The sequence below is a fragment of the Zootoca vivipara genome, chromosome Z2 (assembly GCF_965207765.1).
Source record: "Zootoca vivipara chromosome Z2, rZooViv2.hap1.1, whole genome shotgun sequence".
NCBI classification, from domain to species: domain Eukaryota; kingdom Metazoa; phylum Chordata; class Lepidosauria; order Squamata; family Lacertidae; genus Zootoca; species Zootoca vivipara.
This window is the reverse complement of record NC_142585.1, coordinates 37,598,564-37,615,484: the sequence shown is the minus strand read 5'-3', so window position 1 is coordinate 37,615,484 and position 16,921 is coordinate 37,598,564. Positions and strand designations below refer to the sequence as shown.

The window sequence follows — 16,921 nt, the reverse complement described above, 5'->3', positions numbered from 1 at the left end:
TCTGGTCACTGCCATCCAGTTAGTTACCTTCTGCCACTTTCTTCCTTGATTGCAGACACCACCCCTGGTCCCGGCACTTACAATGTGGAGAGAGGGCACATGGCTCGCCTACCTTGCTCCCCCAGCTTCTTCATCCAAGGCGTGAGGCGACCCAAGAAGCACGAGACAGGGCCATTTTCAACGCTGTGACACCCCCTCTACCAGGAGTGTTGATTAAAAGCCTGATTGCCCTGACGCTGCATGCCCCATTTTTGCCCAGTGTTTAACATTCCAGGCAGCTCTTGCAACTTTCAATACAGGCCGAGACTTGTTAAAAGCACAAATCCTGTTATCTTAGCCATCTGGGTATCCACCTAACCCAAATTAATGGGAGGGGGAATAATGTACAGTACCTAAGTAAAAAAAGAAGCTACATGGGTATAACAACTTAATAACAAAGCAGAGGAATCTTATTTGTGCAGTTGGATGACCAACACTATTTCACTCTTTTTCATGCAACTCCTTAAAAAATAGTGGGGTGATGGGACTCTGCAAAAATATATACCATTTAACTTAAGCTGCAGTTTTATAACTAGGAAGGCTCCACAACTTAAGTTGAAGTTCAACAGTGAGACTATTGGTGCCACCAGTGATGTTGTGGGCGGCGTCTCTTTTCCCCACTCCTGTCTTAAGACCTTCTAACCACAGTGCTTCGCCGTGGAGAAATGTGACTGTCCAAAAAGTAGGAAATCATGTGGGTGTAACTATTTTTTTACAGGCTTACTTGTCTGGTGTGCATTTTTTTTATAGTGCGGAGTAGTCAGTCAGTTATTGCACATAGCCAAAGGCTGCCGCAGTGTACACAGAATCATAAAAAAACAGCCGCAGAATCTCTAACATGAGAAATATTCTTGATAGAAGTACGCATCAGAAAGAGAGCTATTATCACCACAAGTGTGAAACTGCATTTATTACCAATATTCAGCATACAGAACTTTTGCTTAAGTTGCATTATGTCCATTCAGGTAGCAGTCTTAGCTCTGTTGGGAAGAAATTAAGTTTGTAATTAGAAAAAGATGGTTTAATTTGGTACCAAGGTAATGTGAAAAATACATATGCAGTCTGTTTCATGAGAAGGCAGGCACTTACTGGAGGACATTCAACTGCACCACTATTGATGTCATCAATGACGTCGTGAGGGTGTCGCCCATCGATATTGCAGCCAACAGACTGGGCTGTTCCCAGGATCTCCTTAATGGTTCCTGCAGATGGGGCAGAAAAGTACATTATGTCATGATGGCTGCTGTGCTCATGACCTTTTTGCTAGATGGGTCAGCAAAGCATAGCTTCATCCAGATTAGAGCCCCCTGAATTGAATCACGCCAGCTACAACTTTACAGAAGGCATGGGTAGCCAATATGGGTAGACATTGCTGTTGGACTACAACTCCCAGAATCCCTGATGCCAAGGGGCATGCTGGCTGGAAATGATGGCAATAACTTGAGTCTCACAGGACATTCAAAGAAATAAAGCAAAACTTTGGGGGGGGGGCTGTAATAGTGAGGTACAAGGGAGCCAACTAAATAAAAGGCAGCTACATTTGCTTCAGCATTTGTTACATGGAACCCATGAGCTGATCATACATCCAGACGCTTCGCCCTCACCTTCCCTGTTTTTACCTGAGAGTTCCCGGGCCAAGGATCGGTGCCGCATCTGCCGGGCGATGTTCACGATCTCCTCAAAGCTGACATTGCCGCTGTGCTTAACTGTAAACAAAGAGAGAACTCACATTAGTCAGGCTTCGGGAGCAGACCACCAAAGGCAACACACAGGCATCAGTCAGTCTTCTTAAAAAAGGGCCTGTGGCAGTGTTGTTCTGGCTCTGTTCCCATTCTTCGGCACAGAGTTACCCATGAAGAGAAATAACCCTGTTTCCTTGAATGGGGGTTTCCTCTTAGCTCACCACTGGAATGTACAAGCCACAGATGAAATTAGGCAGGTACAGTGGCGGGTGGCTGTTGCATACAGAACTACAGCATCACACTGATCCATATTATATATATTTAAGCTGTTTTGGCGTTGTTGCTTTCCAAATTTCCCATCTACCTTCATACAAACCAGATTTTTATGAGCATGATTGAGGACACTAGTACAGTTCCTTGAAAGGGCCTCCTGATTCTGGGAATTAAGTTTTTAATCATTTTATCCTAAATATTTGAAAAACAAACCATGGTTCTACTTCCATTTTCATAACTGCCCAGCTGCAATTCACCACCTAAGCACACCACCACCACCAGACACTCACTGTTTTTCTGCTTTTTGCGGTCACGGGGAGGCTCCTTCAGAGCTTTGATGATCAAGGCAGAGGCTGATGGGACCACCTCAATCTAGAAAGCAAAACAGTCCAGATTTGAGACTTGTGTGAGGCAGGGGTGGGAAGGAGGAGCAACACACTGACTACAGAAAACCTGACATGGAAAGAAAAATCCCATCCTCCACCACAGCTCCTCCCAACTCTCAGGGCTGTTATCTAACAAAGTTGTTTCATTCACATAAGGACTTATGCTTGTGCAACAGAACACCCTCCTTGCTTTCTGCCTCCTGTGCACCTACTCAACCTGTTCAGGGGCCCATGAGGAGCAGACACTCTGTTACAAAGGCAGAAGTACTTGTGCTAGTAAACGCTGGATGACAAAGCATTATTTCACATATAAACTCCTAAAACTTTTAAACATTAATTTAACTTATCATGAAACAAAACCATCCTCTCCTCTGTGAGGTTCGTGTCCCCAGTTTTTCGGCACAGGACTCTCCACGGGTAAGATAGAAGAGTTCTGCTTCCTAAGCCGGGGTTTGTTATTAGCTCACCACTGGAACATGCCAGTCACTGTTGCACGAAAGGCATGGTGGCGGGTGGCTGTCAGGAAAGCCCAGGGTCCCCCAGGAACTTAGCTCTGATCCATAGTTTATCACATTTTGGAGCTGTCTCAAGGTACACAGCTGCATAGCAAGGGACGACCACGGCTGGCCTACCTCACAAGGCTACTGTTAAACAAAACAACCTTATAGCAATTTTATCTAAAATCCTTTAATTGACACTTTGCCGCTTTTGGGGGGCGGGGCAGCACGAGAAAAAGCAAAACAAGTAGCAACTCCCGTCTCCCCTTATGGAAATCGTGCATGAATAAAGAACAGAGCAAGGGGGTGGGGTCAGATGCTCCTTTCTGCCCCTGCGGAAGAAAATGAGCCCATGATCGACTGCTATCAACCAGGGATTGACCTGTTGATCGCGGTCAACCGGTTTCACATCCCTTGTCTAAATCATCTTGACAAGCTGCTTTCCACAGCTTGATATCACAAAATTAAATGTAGCACAAGGAAACAATTAATTGGCATGGTATCAATTATTTTAATATACTTTAACGCAGAATAACTGCTGACATTCCTGATATCATGAACTACAACTCCCATCAATCCTGATCACTGGTCCTGCTAGCTAGGAATGATGGGAACTGTAGTTCAACATCTGGATACATTGCAACCCCCTAATGACCAGGACCGTGTTTTTAAGGTCTGGATCCAGAGACCTCCCACACAGCAAGCTGCATGGCACTCATTTTATCGACCTCGGAAGGATGAAAGGCTGAGTCAACCTTGCCAGGATCATGGCTCTGCGGCACCAGCACAGCTGGGCATTTTAAATGCCAGTGCTTTTGGCCACAGACACGTCCTTTGTGGCGTTGTCTGTACCTGAGCTTGCCTGTTCTGGATGGTCAGCTTAACTGTGATCCTCAGGCCCTTCCAGTCGCCGGTAGCCTTGGCAATGTCATCACCCACCTTTTTGGGAGACTAAAAGAAAAAGAAGAAAAAACCAATGGGATATTTTAGTCCTGTCCCCCCAACCCCCCCCGCCAAACCACAGATTTAGGTGCTTCACTAACTACATTCTGCCTCAAGTCTCAAGCCATGCACCACCCAAGCAAGACATGTGGGAAACCTGCACTCCAGACATACAATGCTTGCCTTGCAAACAAGCTTTAAAATTTCTTATTATTTATTAACTAATTAAATTTCTATGCTAGCCCAACAATCATAGGGTGGTTTACAATATAAACAAAATATCTATCTAGTCCACAATATATTTTCTGAGCCTCATCTGCATAGGCAGGTGGTGATACGTCGCATTGAGAAACAAAATAAAAAAATTCCTTCCAGCAGCAACTTGGAGACCAACTAAGTTTGTCATTGGTATGAGCTTTCATGTGCATGCACACTTCTTCAGGGGAAACAAATTCTGAAGAGCTTCCTTGCCTACTGTCCTAGAGGGGTGGCCAAAACCAGCAAGTAGGTACTGTAATTTAAAAGCCTGCAGGTATGTATACTTGTATACTTCAAGTATTTCCACTCCCCAAATCAAGTTGCATAAAAACAGAAATTAAGAAACTGCTGGGCAAGGAGAACGTTTTACTTATCAGTGTACCACAATTTCATTTAAACAATCCAAACAATTTACAGCATAAGCATTGCAGAAAATGTGCAGCTGGCTTAGTTGCCTGCCTAGGCCAACTGGCACTGAAAAGTTTTCTGCACTTGTTTAAACTTTAAAAAAGGTACCCTGCTGAATCTCTATGGGAAGAGCCTTCCACAGGAAATGGGCCAATAGTGCTACTTTGCCTTCAGAATTTGAACTATCACCACTTGCATTCAGCAGCAGAACTGGACAAAGTTTTCATCACAAGGCTTTGGGTTCTATGTTTTACCAGAACAGAGGTCTGGATTGCTGCACCTGGCCCCTGGGCATGTGGCTCTCTACTCCCACTCTACCTCTTAGCATTCCTATGGTTGAATAAGAACTGACTTACCAAACCCAGAGGCCCAATTTTTGGAGCCAGAGCTGAAGTGGCACCAACTTCGCCCCCAGTGCATCTTAAGAATACTGTAAGAAAGGGGGGGAACCAGCACTTTAAATACAATTATAAGCCACTATGGTATCATGGCAAAAAATTACAAAAATTCATACAGGGGATAAACTGCTGGAACATGGTAAGAGCTTCACCCTAAAGCAAGGTCTCACTTCCCTTTATCTGAGATTCCTGCACTGCAGAGGGTTGGCCTAGATGACCCTCGGTGTCCTTCCAACTCTATAATTCTATGATTCTAAGAACCATGTTCAAATTTCAGCTAAGCCACAAAGCAGGGTGACTTTCAGTCTGACACTCTCTTGTCTTCCAGCACAGCATATATACCCAGGGTTGTTCTGAAGATAAAAATAATGTATGCACGTAAAAAGAACCATATCAATATGCTGCTTCAGGGCCTTTGTAGAAAGGTTAAAAATGAAGCAAATACATGAGCAGAAAGCAATCCTGTGAGCTGGACTAAATAGGCCTGATCCAGCAGGGCTAGTATTATGTTCTTAATGTATCACCAGAGCTGAATAACTTAAAGAGCGTTTTAATCAAGTCTATGAATCCTACCACTCCCAAATGATATAGCACTCTTTGATTTTCATGTAAGTGTTGTTGATGCACTTAATGCAGAAAGTGAGAATATTCAGTCGTTGGTTTTCAAGTTAAAATAATCAGGTCACAGTGCGGTTTGCCAGTCTGAGTACATAAATACCCTTGCATGTGGTGCAAGGCATCTTGCTTTCAAAGATAGGAAACTATAAACATAGTACAGAAAATAAACACAGGGCTTGTACGCTGTTGGTACGGTCATGTACAGGTACCAATACAAATGCATGCAAAAATAGATAAAACAAAAATACAACGGGGAGGAAAACCTAAAAACCGTGTTATATCTATTTAAAGTACCGGTGCCGTTTGAATGAGATGAAGGAACACTGGTCGATGTAATTTTAAAAATATACCATTAACTTGAAACGGGCTATGGGAGGTTCTGTGGAGAAGCATAGCAAATAAAGGCTAAAAAGCAAGCTGAACACGCGGCAATCATTCACACGTGCCAGCCGGTCCCCCGCCCCCACCGAGATGTAGACGTTACCACTCCATAGGCCAGCCCAGGCGAGTTGATCGGGCCCCAACCCCAAATAAGCGGTCTTCCAAAACGCTTCGAGCCGACAGACTTACCGACTTTGATCTCGTTGGGGTCGAACTTGGGCGGCATGGCTGTGAATTGGATGCCAAGCTAAGATCCAAGGAGGATGGCGTCGGATTCAGGAGAACAGCGAACCCTGCCTCTACCGCAAGATCGATGTGGCCAAAGGACCGCTTGCGTGCGATTCCGCGGAATATAATATCTGAGATCTCGCGAGAGTGCTCTCGTCCGTCCTCTGCGGCTTTGAAGGTTGAGTCAAAGGAAGTCATCTTAGGCCTGGCCAAGAGGGACGGACCAAACTTCCGGTCCTTTACTGAAAAACCGCCGTGTTCTCTTTGAATTCATAGTACGTAGTGCTTCTCTACACCTTAGTATCTCTACTTTGGGTTGCCTACATCCTTCCCCACCAACCCTCCCGCCGCCCAACAAGCACCGTTGCTCTTCCAGCCACAACCTCGCGAGACTCTAAACGCCCTGCCGCCATGTCCACTATGGGCATTCACTGTGGAGGAGCGAGGCTGCATTCCCCATTTTAGATGTGGGCCCTGCCGCCATGTCCACTATGGGCATTCACTGTGGAGGAGCGAGGCTGCAGTCTCCATTTTAGATGTGGGCGAGAAACCGAAGTCCGTAGGCACAAAGGATCGTTCTGGGGTGTAGCCTCTGTGGCTGGCGGGAACAGACCGCGAATATTTCCTGAGGCGGTTCGATGTTTGTTTATTCGTTTACGGAAGAGAAGTGAGCGGGGAGAACGACAAAGAGTTCGGCGGACGGCGGTGGTGAGGGAACGAGCCGGTGAGTACAGGGCGCGAGAGGGGACATTGCCGAGGTGGGCGTGGCTTAAGGCGTAGCTGGAGGCGGGGCTGCTCCTCAGCATTCCCCCTCCCTCCTGCACTTCTGGGTGTGGCCAAGGGAGCTGCTATTTCTCTCCTCCACCCCACCCCCGCCGTGTTACAATGGTTGCCTGAGAGCAGCCAAGGCTGTCATTGGGGCTCCTTCTCCACACCCCCTAGCATGACAGGCTTGGCAAAGCCGCACCTGTTGAGCTTCTGCCTACCCATCGAGCCTTCCAGCGCCTCTTGAGTGACAAGCGCAGCCCTGGGCAGTGGGCATGTTTACTTAGAAGTAAACCCCACAGTACACCCTCGTCTCTCCCCCCCCCAATAGGGATTTCTCCCAGGTAAGTTACTAGTCCTCATGTCCCTGTTTTTCACCCGCTGGCTCTGATTGCCCGTTCCTGGGGAAACCGCAAGCGCTGGGAGGGTTGCTGCGTTCGGGTCCTGCTTTCGGGCTTCCTGCTGGGGCTTCTGGCCAGCCTTGGACAGATCTTGCAGGGCTCGCCTTATGTTCTTCAATTAACAGCCCAAGCTCTGCATGCAACCCAAGGCAGGGGCTCCCTAGGAAGCAGAAGCGCCAGTCCTTGTAGGGCATGAGGTGGTGCCAGTGGATCTGACGAAATTTGGTTTGAACCCACAGGATAGAAACCCAGCTTTTATCCCATTTGAATCCATAACTTAACAACTGCCCATCTCATTTAGACACCAGTTTGGATGTATGGACTGTGTACATTAATCTTTGATGGTTAAGTCAGAATTGAGGGGATATTCTTCATGTAAATACAAACTAGGAAGATTGTATCTTTCTTCCTCTTCTGACATATTTGCAATCTTGTATTAAAAGCAAAAGCTCCTTAAACAAAGTGCTCAAGGGCACAGTTCTCATGGAGATTTTGGGGAGTCCGGAAAGATTGCTGCGCCAGTTTAGACCGTATTTGGGAACTCTTACGATGTGATGCTCTTCCACTGAAAAACCAAAAGCTGAATGCATTTAAAAATAGTCTGGTAGAAACGTTCTGGCAGGTTCCCTATATTCAGGGATCGGAATGGAGAAAGTCAGGACCTTCCTGCAGTTTGAAGTAGCATAGCGCTGCCTGCTTCATGATGGATGGAGATGGGTCAGGTCCAGCATTGTCTATCACTGCTAGGAATCACTTGGTTAAATGCCTGTCTGCTGGTAGCACTCGGGATTGTGGCTCATATTTGCTGCGGGGAGCAGGGGTGTGTGTTTTGCCTGTGAGTCCTGGAAGACCTGCTCCTTGCCTTACAGGGCTTTTTCCACTTGGACTGAGAGGATGGGGCCCTGACTGACTCCAGTTACAGAAGAACTGACTCTTGGGCTGGGGTGTTGTTTAGGGTTTTTTGTTGCTGTTATTTATATTAATTTTTAATACACTATCTATTTTAGGTCTTATGATGATATTTGTGGAAATGGTTCAGTTTGGTTGTGTACTGTTTGACAGCCTGGAAAGTCAGTCAGTGTAGACAATAATGAGATTGAGGAATCAAAGTGACTCAGCATAAGGCAGCTCCCTATGTTATTATGGGAGCTTTTCCTGTCAGTCCACACCCATGCGATGAAAAGTTGCCCCTGTTGAATTTCTGACTTTCAGACAGGTGTTAAAGGCACTAGTTTAACTCCCACGCTTTGGACTCTCCACCTCAACCCCATGCTATCCTGACCCACTACCTTGCCAGGCTGTTGATAAAACAATGGCAGTCTTCAGCATTGCCACTGTCTCCTTTCCTCCATGTAAGAATGTGTGTGGAAGCTCACACACACAGCAGTGTGTGTTTTATTGTACTGGGAGTGGGAGGATTACAGGCACATTTTGGTCCAGTGGCTATCGGTGGCTGACCCCTTTCTTATACAAATGTTCCAACTTGTGTAACTGAGGTGCCACAACAGGGCAGGGAATGTGGAACCTTGGGCCCAGGGGCCAAATACTACCCTTTAGGTGTCTGTATGGCCCTCTGCACTCATCCCAGGCCACATACCCCTTAAGCCAGGCCTTTCTGCACCCACTGGCCAATTTTATGTGATGGAGGTCACAAGTGGTATCTGTTTGGCCACATCCACCACGGCAGCTCCTGGAAGGTTCCTCACAAGGGAATGTAGCCCTTGAGCCAAAAAAGGCTTCTTCACCCCTGAACTACAGAAGGGTTATGAAAAAGAAAATTCATAAATGTGTTTTGATTTATTCTCTCCCCCCACCCGCCCCCAGCTTCTCCAGAGGGCGGCACCTTGAGCAGAACTCGTCTGACATGAGCAGCTTCTTCTCAGACTAACAGAGATGTAGTTCCTGTTGCTCAGGTTGTGGTTGCCTACCTGCCTTTCGTTTCCTTTTTCCATCTCTGAATTGGAGATAAAGGGAAGACAAGAGGAAGATGCCGCTCTTCTTCCGTAAAAGGAAACCCAGCGATGAAGCCCGCAAGCGCCTTGAGTACCAAATGTGCCTGGTAAGTTAACCAGAGCTAGGTGGGCCAGCTGCTGGGATCAGGCTAGCGGGGGCTCCATTAAGGTCTGAGGAATCTTCTGGAACCCTGAAAGAATGTCATCACCTGGTCTTTTCTGTCCCTTGTTACAGATGAATCCTAAGCAGGCTGAATGGATGTAGCAGATCCACAGTATAAAACCCTGCCGCCATGTGATAATTTGTTTCATAAAACTATGCCAACTCTGGGATGATGCAGCTAAGGGGGGGGTTAGGGGGGTCAGGCCCTAGACCCACCAGGGATCAGCTGGTGCCTACTTCACACAGGCACCCAGAAAAACAGGCCCCTTATTGGTGGAAAGTCTCTTATTGGTGGAAAGGAGTGGGGAACCAAACCAGCAGAGTTCCCAACAAGGATCAGGTGAGAGGCAATGTCAGAGCACTCCAAGATCAGCTTTGGCCTGGGCAGAAGCTTGGCTAGCAGCAGGGCCGTCTTAAGCATGACGGGTGCCCAGGCGCTGTGGTGCGGAGATCGCTCCGGCGCCCCCGCCCCACCCCGTTTCTTGCCGCGGCTGGTGGGCGGCCCCGCGGCCTGGCGCCCCGCTCCACCCAACCTACCCCTAGAGTCGGCCCTGGCTAGCAGGCAGGGCACTGAGCTGGTATATAGACATTCTTAGAAGCTCTTCCAGCCCTGGGCTGGTTTTCGAGCTCAGCCGAATCCTATCATCTCCCTTCTGTCCAGGAGTCTGCTTGAGAAGATGGTCTTACATCCCAAGGAGACCTTGCCTGTAGTTGGGCTCTTCTCCAGATGGACTGGGATGGACTTGGTGTTTAAGGCTTTCCATTGGGCTTGAGACATGTTCAGCCTCAATGTGTCGGGACCACCAGGGGTCAGCGGAGAGCCTGGTGTATTAGAGCGAGGGCTCTCGGATGCTGCCTGGCAGCTTCCTCCGGAAGGTGGGACTGGGGCTCAGGAGGAGATGCAGACCCGTAGGGATGTAGAGGAGACAAGAGCTCCAGAGGGAGAGTTGCAGAGGGCGGACCAAAGCACTCAAGAGGGGGGGGGGCTCCAGGAGTTACAGCGCCAGTCCCTCTAGTGGAAAAGGTGCTCCACCAGCACCCTCACCCCAACAGAGGAGGCGGGGAAAGAGGACGGACCAACGGAGGAGGTTCTGGGTGCCCAGGGGGCTATGTTGGCAGAAGCCACGAAGGGAGGCGCTTCCGGATTCTGAATCAGATTAGTGCAGTCATGCTTTTTGATGCTCTGTCTTGTACATATGTATATAATAAAACCCTGTAAAAACCAAGCATGGGGTTTGGAGCTGCTGACTCGTGAAGAAGCTACCAACACCATTACACAATGCCAGAGGCCAAGCTCACCCCTGGTGCTGGTCATCTGTCCTACGCCTCATCGCTCCTCACCCCCAGATGGAGCCTGACCCAGGGCTTGGTGTAAGGCTGGAGCCTCCTGGTCCTTCTCTGATGAGGAGTCGCACTGTCGAGGCATGACACCCACCTCTGATTGGGACTCACCCTGTTGGGACACCACATCTGTATTGTCTGCACCGACTGGCAGTGGATCTCTAGGGTTTTCAGAGAAGGGATGCTCCCAACCCAACCTGGTTGAACCTGGGACATTCTTCATACAAAAGAAATGCTGTGCCACCAAGCTACAGCCCTTCCCCAAAGTTTTTGGGTGGAGCACACCGCTGACAACTGGAGACTTGTAAGCAACATGGGTGCAGTGAGGTTTACTCGCGCCCCCCCTCCCTAAATATATATTACCTTATATATTACTTTGATTACATTCAGTGAGCAATTAAGATAAGGTCAGCAACCATCTCATTTCTGATTTTTGCAAATGCAGCTCACCTGTCTGTCTCTCAACAGGCAAAGGAAGCCGGAGCTGATGATATACTTGACATATCCAAATGTGAACTCTTAGAGGTACGTTTCTGGTGATGCTGACTCCCAGATGTTGGCCAAGTGGTTGGGTGGGAGATATGCTGTTGACATCAGAACCTAAGGAGAGCCCTGCTGGATCAGACCAATGCCCCATTTTGCTCAGCATCCTCTTTTCACAGTGGCCAGCCAGATGCCCCAATCGGACAGCCGCAGGTAGGACATGAGCATAAGAGCACTCACTCCTCCTGCAGCATCGAAAAGCATTACTGCCTCCAACTGTGGAGGCAGAGCATAGTCCCCACAGCTAGTTGCCATGCATAGCCTTCTCTTCCATGAATTTGTCTAATATTCTTTTAAATCTATCCAAGTTGCTGGCCATCACTGCCTCCTGTGTGAGGGAGTTCCACAGTTACTATGCATTGCATGCAGAAGTACTTTATTTGCAGTGATAGTTAAGGATAAAAAGCTCTGCTGGTTTCACTTCTGGGCACTGCTTTGGAACTAAAAAAAAAACCATCCTTTGGGCATTATCTTTGGGTTGTAGTGTCACATTCTGAAGAGTGATACCTTTTATTATCATCCTTCAGCAGAAGATGTTATGCAGGAGCGGGTTCCTCTTTCCGCCTGTTTCAGAGGCAGAAATGTGTAAATAACTGTGGTTGACACCCATCACCATAGGATCTGTGTTGTACCTTGACATCAAGGACTGGGAGCATCAGCCCTCCTGACGTTGTTGGACTCCAACGCCCATCAGCCCCAGTCAGTGTGGCCAGTGGTGAGGGATGATGGAAGTTGTAGTCCAACAATTATCTGGAGGGCTGCAGGGTCTTCTAAAGCAGAGATCTTTCCTCATCTGCATTTCAATTGCTTTTATATGGTTTAATGGTTATAGTGCTTCTGTGTTTGCCACCCTGGGCTCCTTTGGGCAGAAAGTGGGGGGCCTATAAATCTGATAAATAAAAGTAATGTGCCTCAAGTCAAAATGGCCCTTGCATAAAGTATCTCTTTTGTGTGTGTTTTTTCTGACCCCCCCCCCTCTCCCTCACAATAACATTTTATCTGACCAGCATTTGGTTTTGTCCTATGCCTGCTTTTAGCTTCCGTATGGAGCCTTGGCGACCTGTAAAGTCTTGCAGAAGAAGGTAAGGGACATGTTTTCAATGGATTAGTACAGGCTTTGTCCAATGGGCAAAAGCTCTCCATACATTCTTGCCCTGCAGTTCTCATCAGCCCCAGCCAGCATGGCAGTGCTGGCCACGACTGCTGGGAGTGGTAGTCCAAAATGGTTCTGCTGACTGGGGCTGATGGGAGTTGTAGTCCAAAATACCCAGAGAGCATTAGGTTGACAAAATCCATGTTGACACACAGGCCAGTATCATAAAATTAGGTGGTGGCATCTCTATACATCAGACTTTTCCTGTGTCCTCCCCTGCTAAACAATTTATGAGGCTGGAGAACCCTCTTGTCCACGCAGAGCAAGAAATGGCTGGTGGCCTCAAACAACAGGCAAAGCCTCATATGTCCATAGTCAGAAATGGGGCCCTTTGAGTCCTGGCCAATGTGCTTTTAAATGTGTAGCGATTCCCTCTCCCTGTTGTGTTTTAACTTTCCTCAAACACCCTGGAAGGTTTTTCTGGGAGCAAAAGCAGCCCAAACCTATACAGTGTCTTGCTGTCAAGGACAATTTATTTATTGCCTCCCCCTGCAGATCACTTATTGCACTGGTTTCCCAAATCGTAGTAGCAGTAAACCATGATTTAAATGGGTGCACTGAAATTGCAGGCACCTCACTCCCTCTGCCCCTCTGTCTCCACTCCCAGGAAACAAGTCTGGGTTAGCGCTACCTCTGAACCCAGGTTCACCATTTATTTCTCTCCAAGCAAACCACAAGTGAGTTAGCCAAGAACAAACCTTGATTATGGCTCCCAGCATCACTCTGGTAATATCCTCTCTGCTTCTTTCATTGCTTAGGTGCTGATTGCTCACACCAATTGCTTGACATCTCTGACCCCTAAATCCTGTAGCATCCTGAATCTCATAACTGTGAAGGTAACTTGAAACACACACTCTCTATCTCCCTCTCTCTTTGCAAATGACTCAAGAGGTAGGAAGGAATAATTGAGTGGAAGCTTCTGGACCTGGTAGTGAAGAAGGCACAGAACCACTTGTGCGTGTGTAGACAGAAGGGGGACTCTTGAAACCAGGTCCCATTCCAATGTGATTTTGTTCCATGCCTTGTTTAAATATACGAGAGACCTCAGAGAGAGAAGGGGAAGGTGTCAGAGATACACAGAGAAGAATGGGAGGAAGAGAGAAGCAGGATGTCGCAGACCAAGAAAGAGGAATAAGGGGATGTCAGGGACAGAGAAATGTGTGTGAGAGAGGGGAGGGAGGGAGGGGGTGCCACAGACAGAGAAAGAGGAAGCAGTTTGTCAGAGACAGGGAGAGAAGTGAGTGGTCTACTCTCCACTGGCTTTGACCTCTTATCAGGTTAGTGCTGAGGGAGTGTGGCCCTCAATAGGGGGAAAATCTTCTCCAGCCCTGCTATGAAGGCTTACCAGATAAATGAATGGCCATTTTCCTTCTCTGCCCTTCCAGGTTTTAGATCTACATGACAACCAGCTGACCTCACTTCCTCCTGATATTGGCCAACTGACGTCTCTCCAGGTAAAAGAGACAAAATACATCCTGGGGGAGAATCCTGTTCTGAATTGTTTCTCGTATGCAGTGTCAGTGTGGTGACTCAGAAAGTATGGGAACTTTTCCATCTCTTTTGGGACCTTGAAGGCTCAGACTAGCCCCTCAAAAGTGAAACCAGGGGTTGAATAGAGAGCCTCCTTATTGCTTGAGGCTAGGGCCTTGCTGGGTGAGTTATCACAGAGCAGAAACAGAGAGAAACCTGTGTGGAACTGGCTGCCAGTGTGGAACCTGCTGATTGGCCAGGTCTCTATGAATACCAAGAGCCTGGCATTCCTGTTTGTTTGTTTAATGTTTTTATATCCTGACATTCTCTCAAGTTGGGATTCAAAGTGACTTCCAACATACAAAAGAATCATTGTAAAATACAAATAAAATCAGACCAGTTTTTAAAAATAGCTTAAATACATCAAAACACAATTAGAACCAGCAGTTAAATCCAATTTGCCCTGACAGCAGCTGAATGATCAGTATCATCTGCACCTTAGTTTCCAGAGGTCCATCCAAACATGAAGGTATTAGTCTATTGGCGGAAAGATAGCAAAGAGGGAGCCAGTTTAACCTCTCTTGGGAGGGAATGCTACAATCAGGGTGCAGGTTCTTTCTTGTGTCATCACAAACAATGCTTTCAATGTTGATTGGACCATGAGAAGGTCCTGCCATGGACTGGCTGGACACAGAGGAATAGTGGGAGGCACCTGCTGGGCACTCAAGGGACAAAGTTTTCAGAGTCCAGGGATTGGTGGTAGGACAACAATGCGTGGTCAGAGGGAGAAGCCTGGAGGAGGACGTGTTGAAAGCTGAAGCACTAACAGGTTCTAGTGAGCAGGGAGAGTCTGTGAGAGAGAGAGACGTCCAGAAGCAGAAGTAGAAGTAGAAGCAGGACAGGAAGGAGACCAAGAGGCAGAGAGGAGTCAGGTTGGTGAAGATACCAGGATGTCTCCCCCTCCTGCTGCCACAAGCTCTTCTCCCCTTCCCCTGGTCCCCCAGGACCAGGAGAGGCACGAAGAGGGAGGAGCAAAGACAGGTGCATTGGCGGAATCTCAGATTGCTTTGGAAGGATCTTGGGAAGAATCTAGGGGAGGAGGAGATTTAGGCAGCTGTGGGAAGGTGGGGACCTTCAGCCTCCACAACTGCCTCATAGGGGCAGAGTTGCTGTGCTCATTAGGCATGACACCCCTGAGCTGACCTTGTTTCTTCTAAGAAGGAGTTAATTTACTCTGTGTGATTTATTGCTGGCTGGCTCCCTTACGAGTGCTCACCTGAGGACCTTAGCACTTGAGATTTTAGCAGGGTCATCAAAACAAGACATTTTGTCTCCTGCCCTCCAGACCAGGCTGCTGAACTCAAGAGACTCAGCACTCTGTAAAGTGCACCGTCTGACTTGAATTTCACAGGAACCTCCTACAGCCTCTCCTTAATGAAACAGGAAGGAGACCGATCCCTCTTGTTTCTGCTCTCTGTCCTTGATAGGTCCTGAACTTTGAAAAGAATCTATTGAAGGCCCTTCCAGATTCGATAGGGGACCTTGTCCAGCTGCAGACGCTTAATCTGAAAGGTAGGAGGAAATGCCTCGTGCTGCAATCTGCAGGGATACGGGAACATATTTCACAGTAATAAAACCACATAAAAATAGTTTTATAATTAGTTGTAGTAAAAACATCCAATTCCTGCATCTGCCCAAATGCCCGGGATAACCAAGAATGTTGTTGCCTGGTGCCCAAGCAGTGACAAGGCTGGTACCAGACGGGACTTCCCCAGGGGAGCATTTTGCATTCTAGGGGTCGATAGGAAAAGAATGGAAAATGAAACTTCTGACATCATCAAACCATTATACAAATACACACAAGCACACATATCCAAGAAGTGTATTAATATCTGCGTCTTGCACATTCTGCCTTCTCTGGCAGGCAACAAGCTGAAGGAACTGCCAGCCTCCCTGGGTGGCCTGCGTAGCCTACGGACCTTAGACATCAGTGAAAACCTAGTGCAGGAGTTGCCGCAGGCACTGGCTCACATCCGAACACTGGAGGTACGTGCCCAAAGAGGTTTTTGCTTTGTGTGTGTGAGTTGCAAAATTCATATTGAGTGGAAGGAAGAGGTCCATGTGGAGCTGGAAATGAAAGCTTTGCTTCATGCAGATCATACTAGGATGGGGATGAGGAACTCTTCTCTTCCTGGGAAGCTTGTGTGCCAATCTAGCCTAGTACAAAGGGCATGAATCTCAAGACTTCTACCTTGTTCATCAACTAAGACTTTCCTCCAAGTGCCGTCTGTTGCTGAAGTGTGTTATGATTACATCAGTAGTTTAGTGGCCAGTTCAGAAGTGCAGGGCCCCCTTCTTGATGGTCAAAGCCACACCCCTTCACAGCTAGATCCCTTTCTAAAATGCAACAGTTTTATAATTATACAGTAATAATAATTAGTGATGCATTGCAGCAACCAGTGCAGATCTTCATTTGTTGCCTTTCAGCTAGATCTTCCATTTACTGTGTAGGAACTGTGCAAATGATTTGGAGTCCAACATCTTCTCTCAAAGTGACTAAGTTGTGATTCTCCTGGAAGTTCCATTGTACCTAACAGAACTTGCACACTATTCTCTTGAAACCAAAGCAGCTTTTGTTTTCAGGGTTCCTAAATGCTTAACTGTGGAGCTCACATAACTCTTTCTCAGAATTTCCCCCATTTGCTTTCTCCAGAGCGATCCTTGGAGCCAGCACTCAGAAGATGACTCCCCTTCCTTTCATTTTGATTGGCTCAAATCAACACAAAGGCTAAGACTTCTTCCCAGTGGCTAAAACACCCCCTTTTATGTGGATTGGGTGACACTGGAGACTGGGGCCATGTTGGGGGGGGGGATTGTAATGGATCTTTAGCCTTCCATGACCCTGGACCACTGCACTTCTGGGTTGAACAAAAGAGAAGAGGTTGTAGCCCACTAAGTTCTGCTTGGAGTAGACCCATCAAAATCAATGGGTCAAAGTCATTTGTTACCTTTCAAAGCATCTA

The 16,921-nt window shown here is 47.4% G+C and overlaps 2 protein-coding genes and 2 non-coding genes across 4 annotated transcripts in view; 1 reads left to right on the top strand and 3 right to left on the bottom strand.

Moving 5' to 3' along the window:
* Positions 1 to 919: 919 nt before the first annotated feature.
* On the bottom strand, positions 920 to 6,193 carry RPL12 (ribosomal protein L12). Its single transcript, XM_035101513.3, has 7 exons — positions 6,072 to 6,193; positions 4,842 to 4,915; positions 3,730 to 3,828; positions 2,285 to 2,366; positions 1,659 to 1,745; positions 1,129 to 1,241; positions 920 to 1,019 (listed from the first exon to the last, which is right to left on the bottom strand). Exons 1-7 carry the CDS (start codon positions 6,106 to 6,108, stop codon positions 1,014 to 1,016), a joined length of 498 nt encoding a protein of 165 aa, XP_034957404.3. The 5' UTR covers positions 6,109 to 6,193; the 3' UTR covers positions 920 to 1,013.
* Positions 1,860 to 1,991, bottom strand: LOC118077788 (small nucleolar RNA SNORA65). Its single transcript, XR_004691683.3, has one exon. It is a non-coding gene; the product is annotated as a small nucleolar RNA SNORA65 (small nucleolar RNA).
* Positions 4,652 to 4,720, bottom strand: LOC118077787 (small nucleolar RNA SNORD38). Its single transcript, XR_004691682.2, has one exon. It is a non-coding gene; the product is annotated as a small nucleolar RNA SNORD38 (small nucleolar RNA).
* A 785-nt stretch (positions 6,194 to 6,978) lies between the features above and the next one.
* LRSAM1 (leucine rich repeat and sterile alpha motif containing 1) overlaps positions 6,979 to 16,921 on the top strand; it is a 32,174-nt gene continuing 22,231 nt past the window's right edge. Inside the window, exons 1-8 of the mRNA XM_035112671.3 lie at positions 6,979 to 7,219; positions 9,101 to 9,335; positions 11,201 to 11,257; positions 12,313 to 12,357; positions 13,187 to 13,264; positions 13,814 to 13,882; positions 15,386 to 15,470; positions 15,823 to 15,944. Coding sequence (XP_034968562.2) covers positions 9,264 to 9,335; positions 11,201 to 11,257; positions 12,313 to 12,357; positions 13,187 to 13,264; positions 13,814 to 13,882; positions 15,386 to 15,470; positions 15,823 to 15,944 — 528 coding nt within the window. The 5' untranslated portion in view covers positions 6,979 to 7,219; positions 9,101 to 9,263. The remainder of the gene's footprint in view (positions 7,220 to 9,100; positions 9,336 to 11,200; positions 11,258 to 12,312; positions 12,358 to 13,186; positions 13,265 to 13,813; positions 13,883 to 15,385; positions 15,471 to 15,822; positions 15,945 to 16,921) is intronic.

What these genes read in the sequence shown, in the direction of transcription:
- RPL12 (XM_035101513.3), bottom strand. Translation starts at nt 6,108, where the DNA reads ATGCCGCCCAAGTTCGACCCCAACGAGATCAAAGTCG. An exon ending in AAATTGGGCCTCTGGGTTTG is followed by an intron (nt 3,829 to 4,841) that starts GTAAGTCAGTTC and finishes TTTTTCTTTTAG; the next exon opens with TCTCCCAAAAAGGTGGGTGA. An exon ending in CTTGGCCCGGGAACTCTCAG is followed by an intron (nt 1,242 to 1,658) that starts GTAAAAACAGGG and finishes CCCCATCTGCAG; the next exon opens with GAACCATTAAGGAGATCCTG.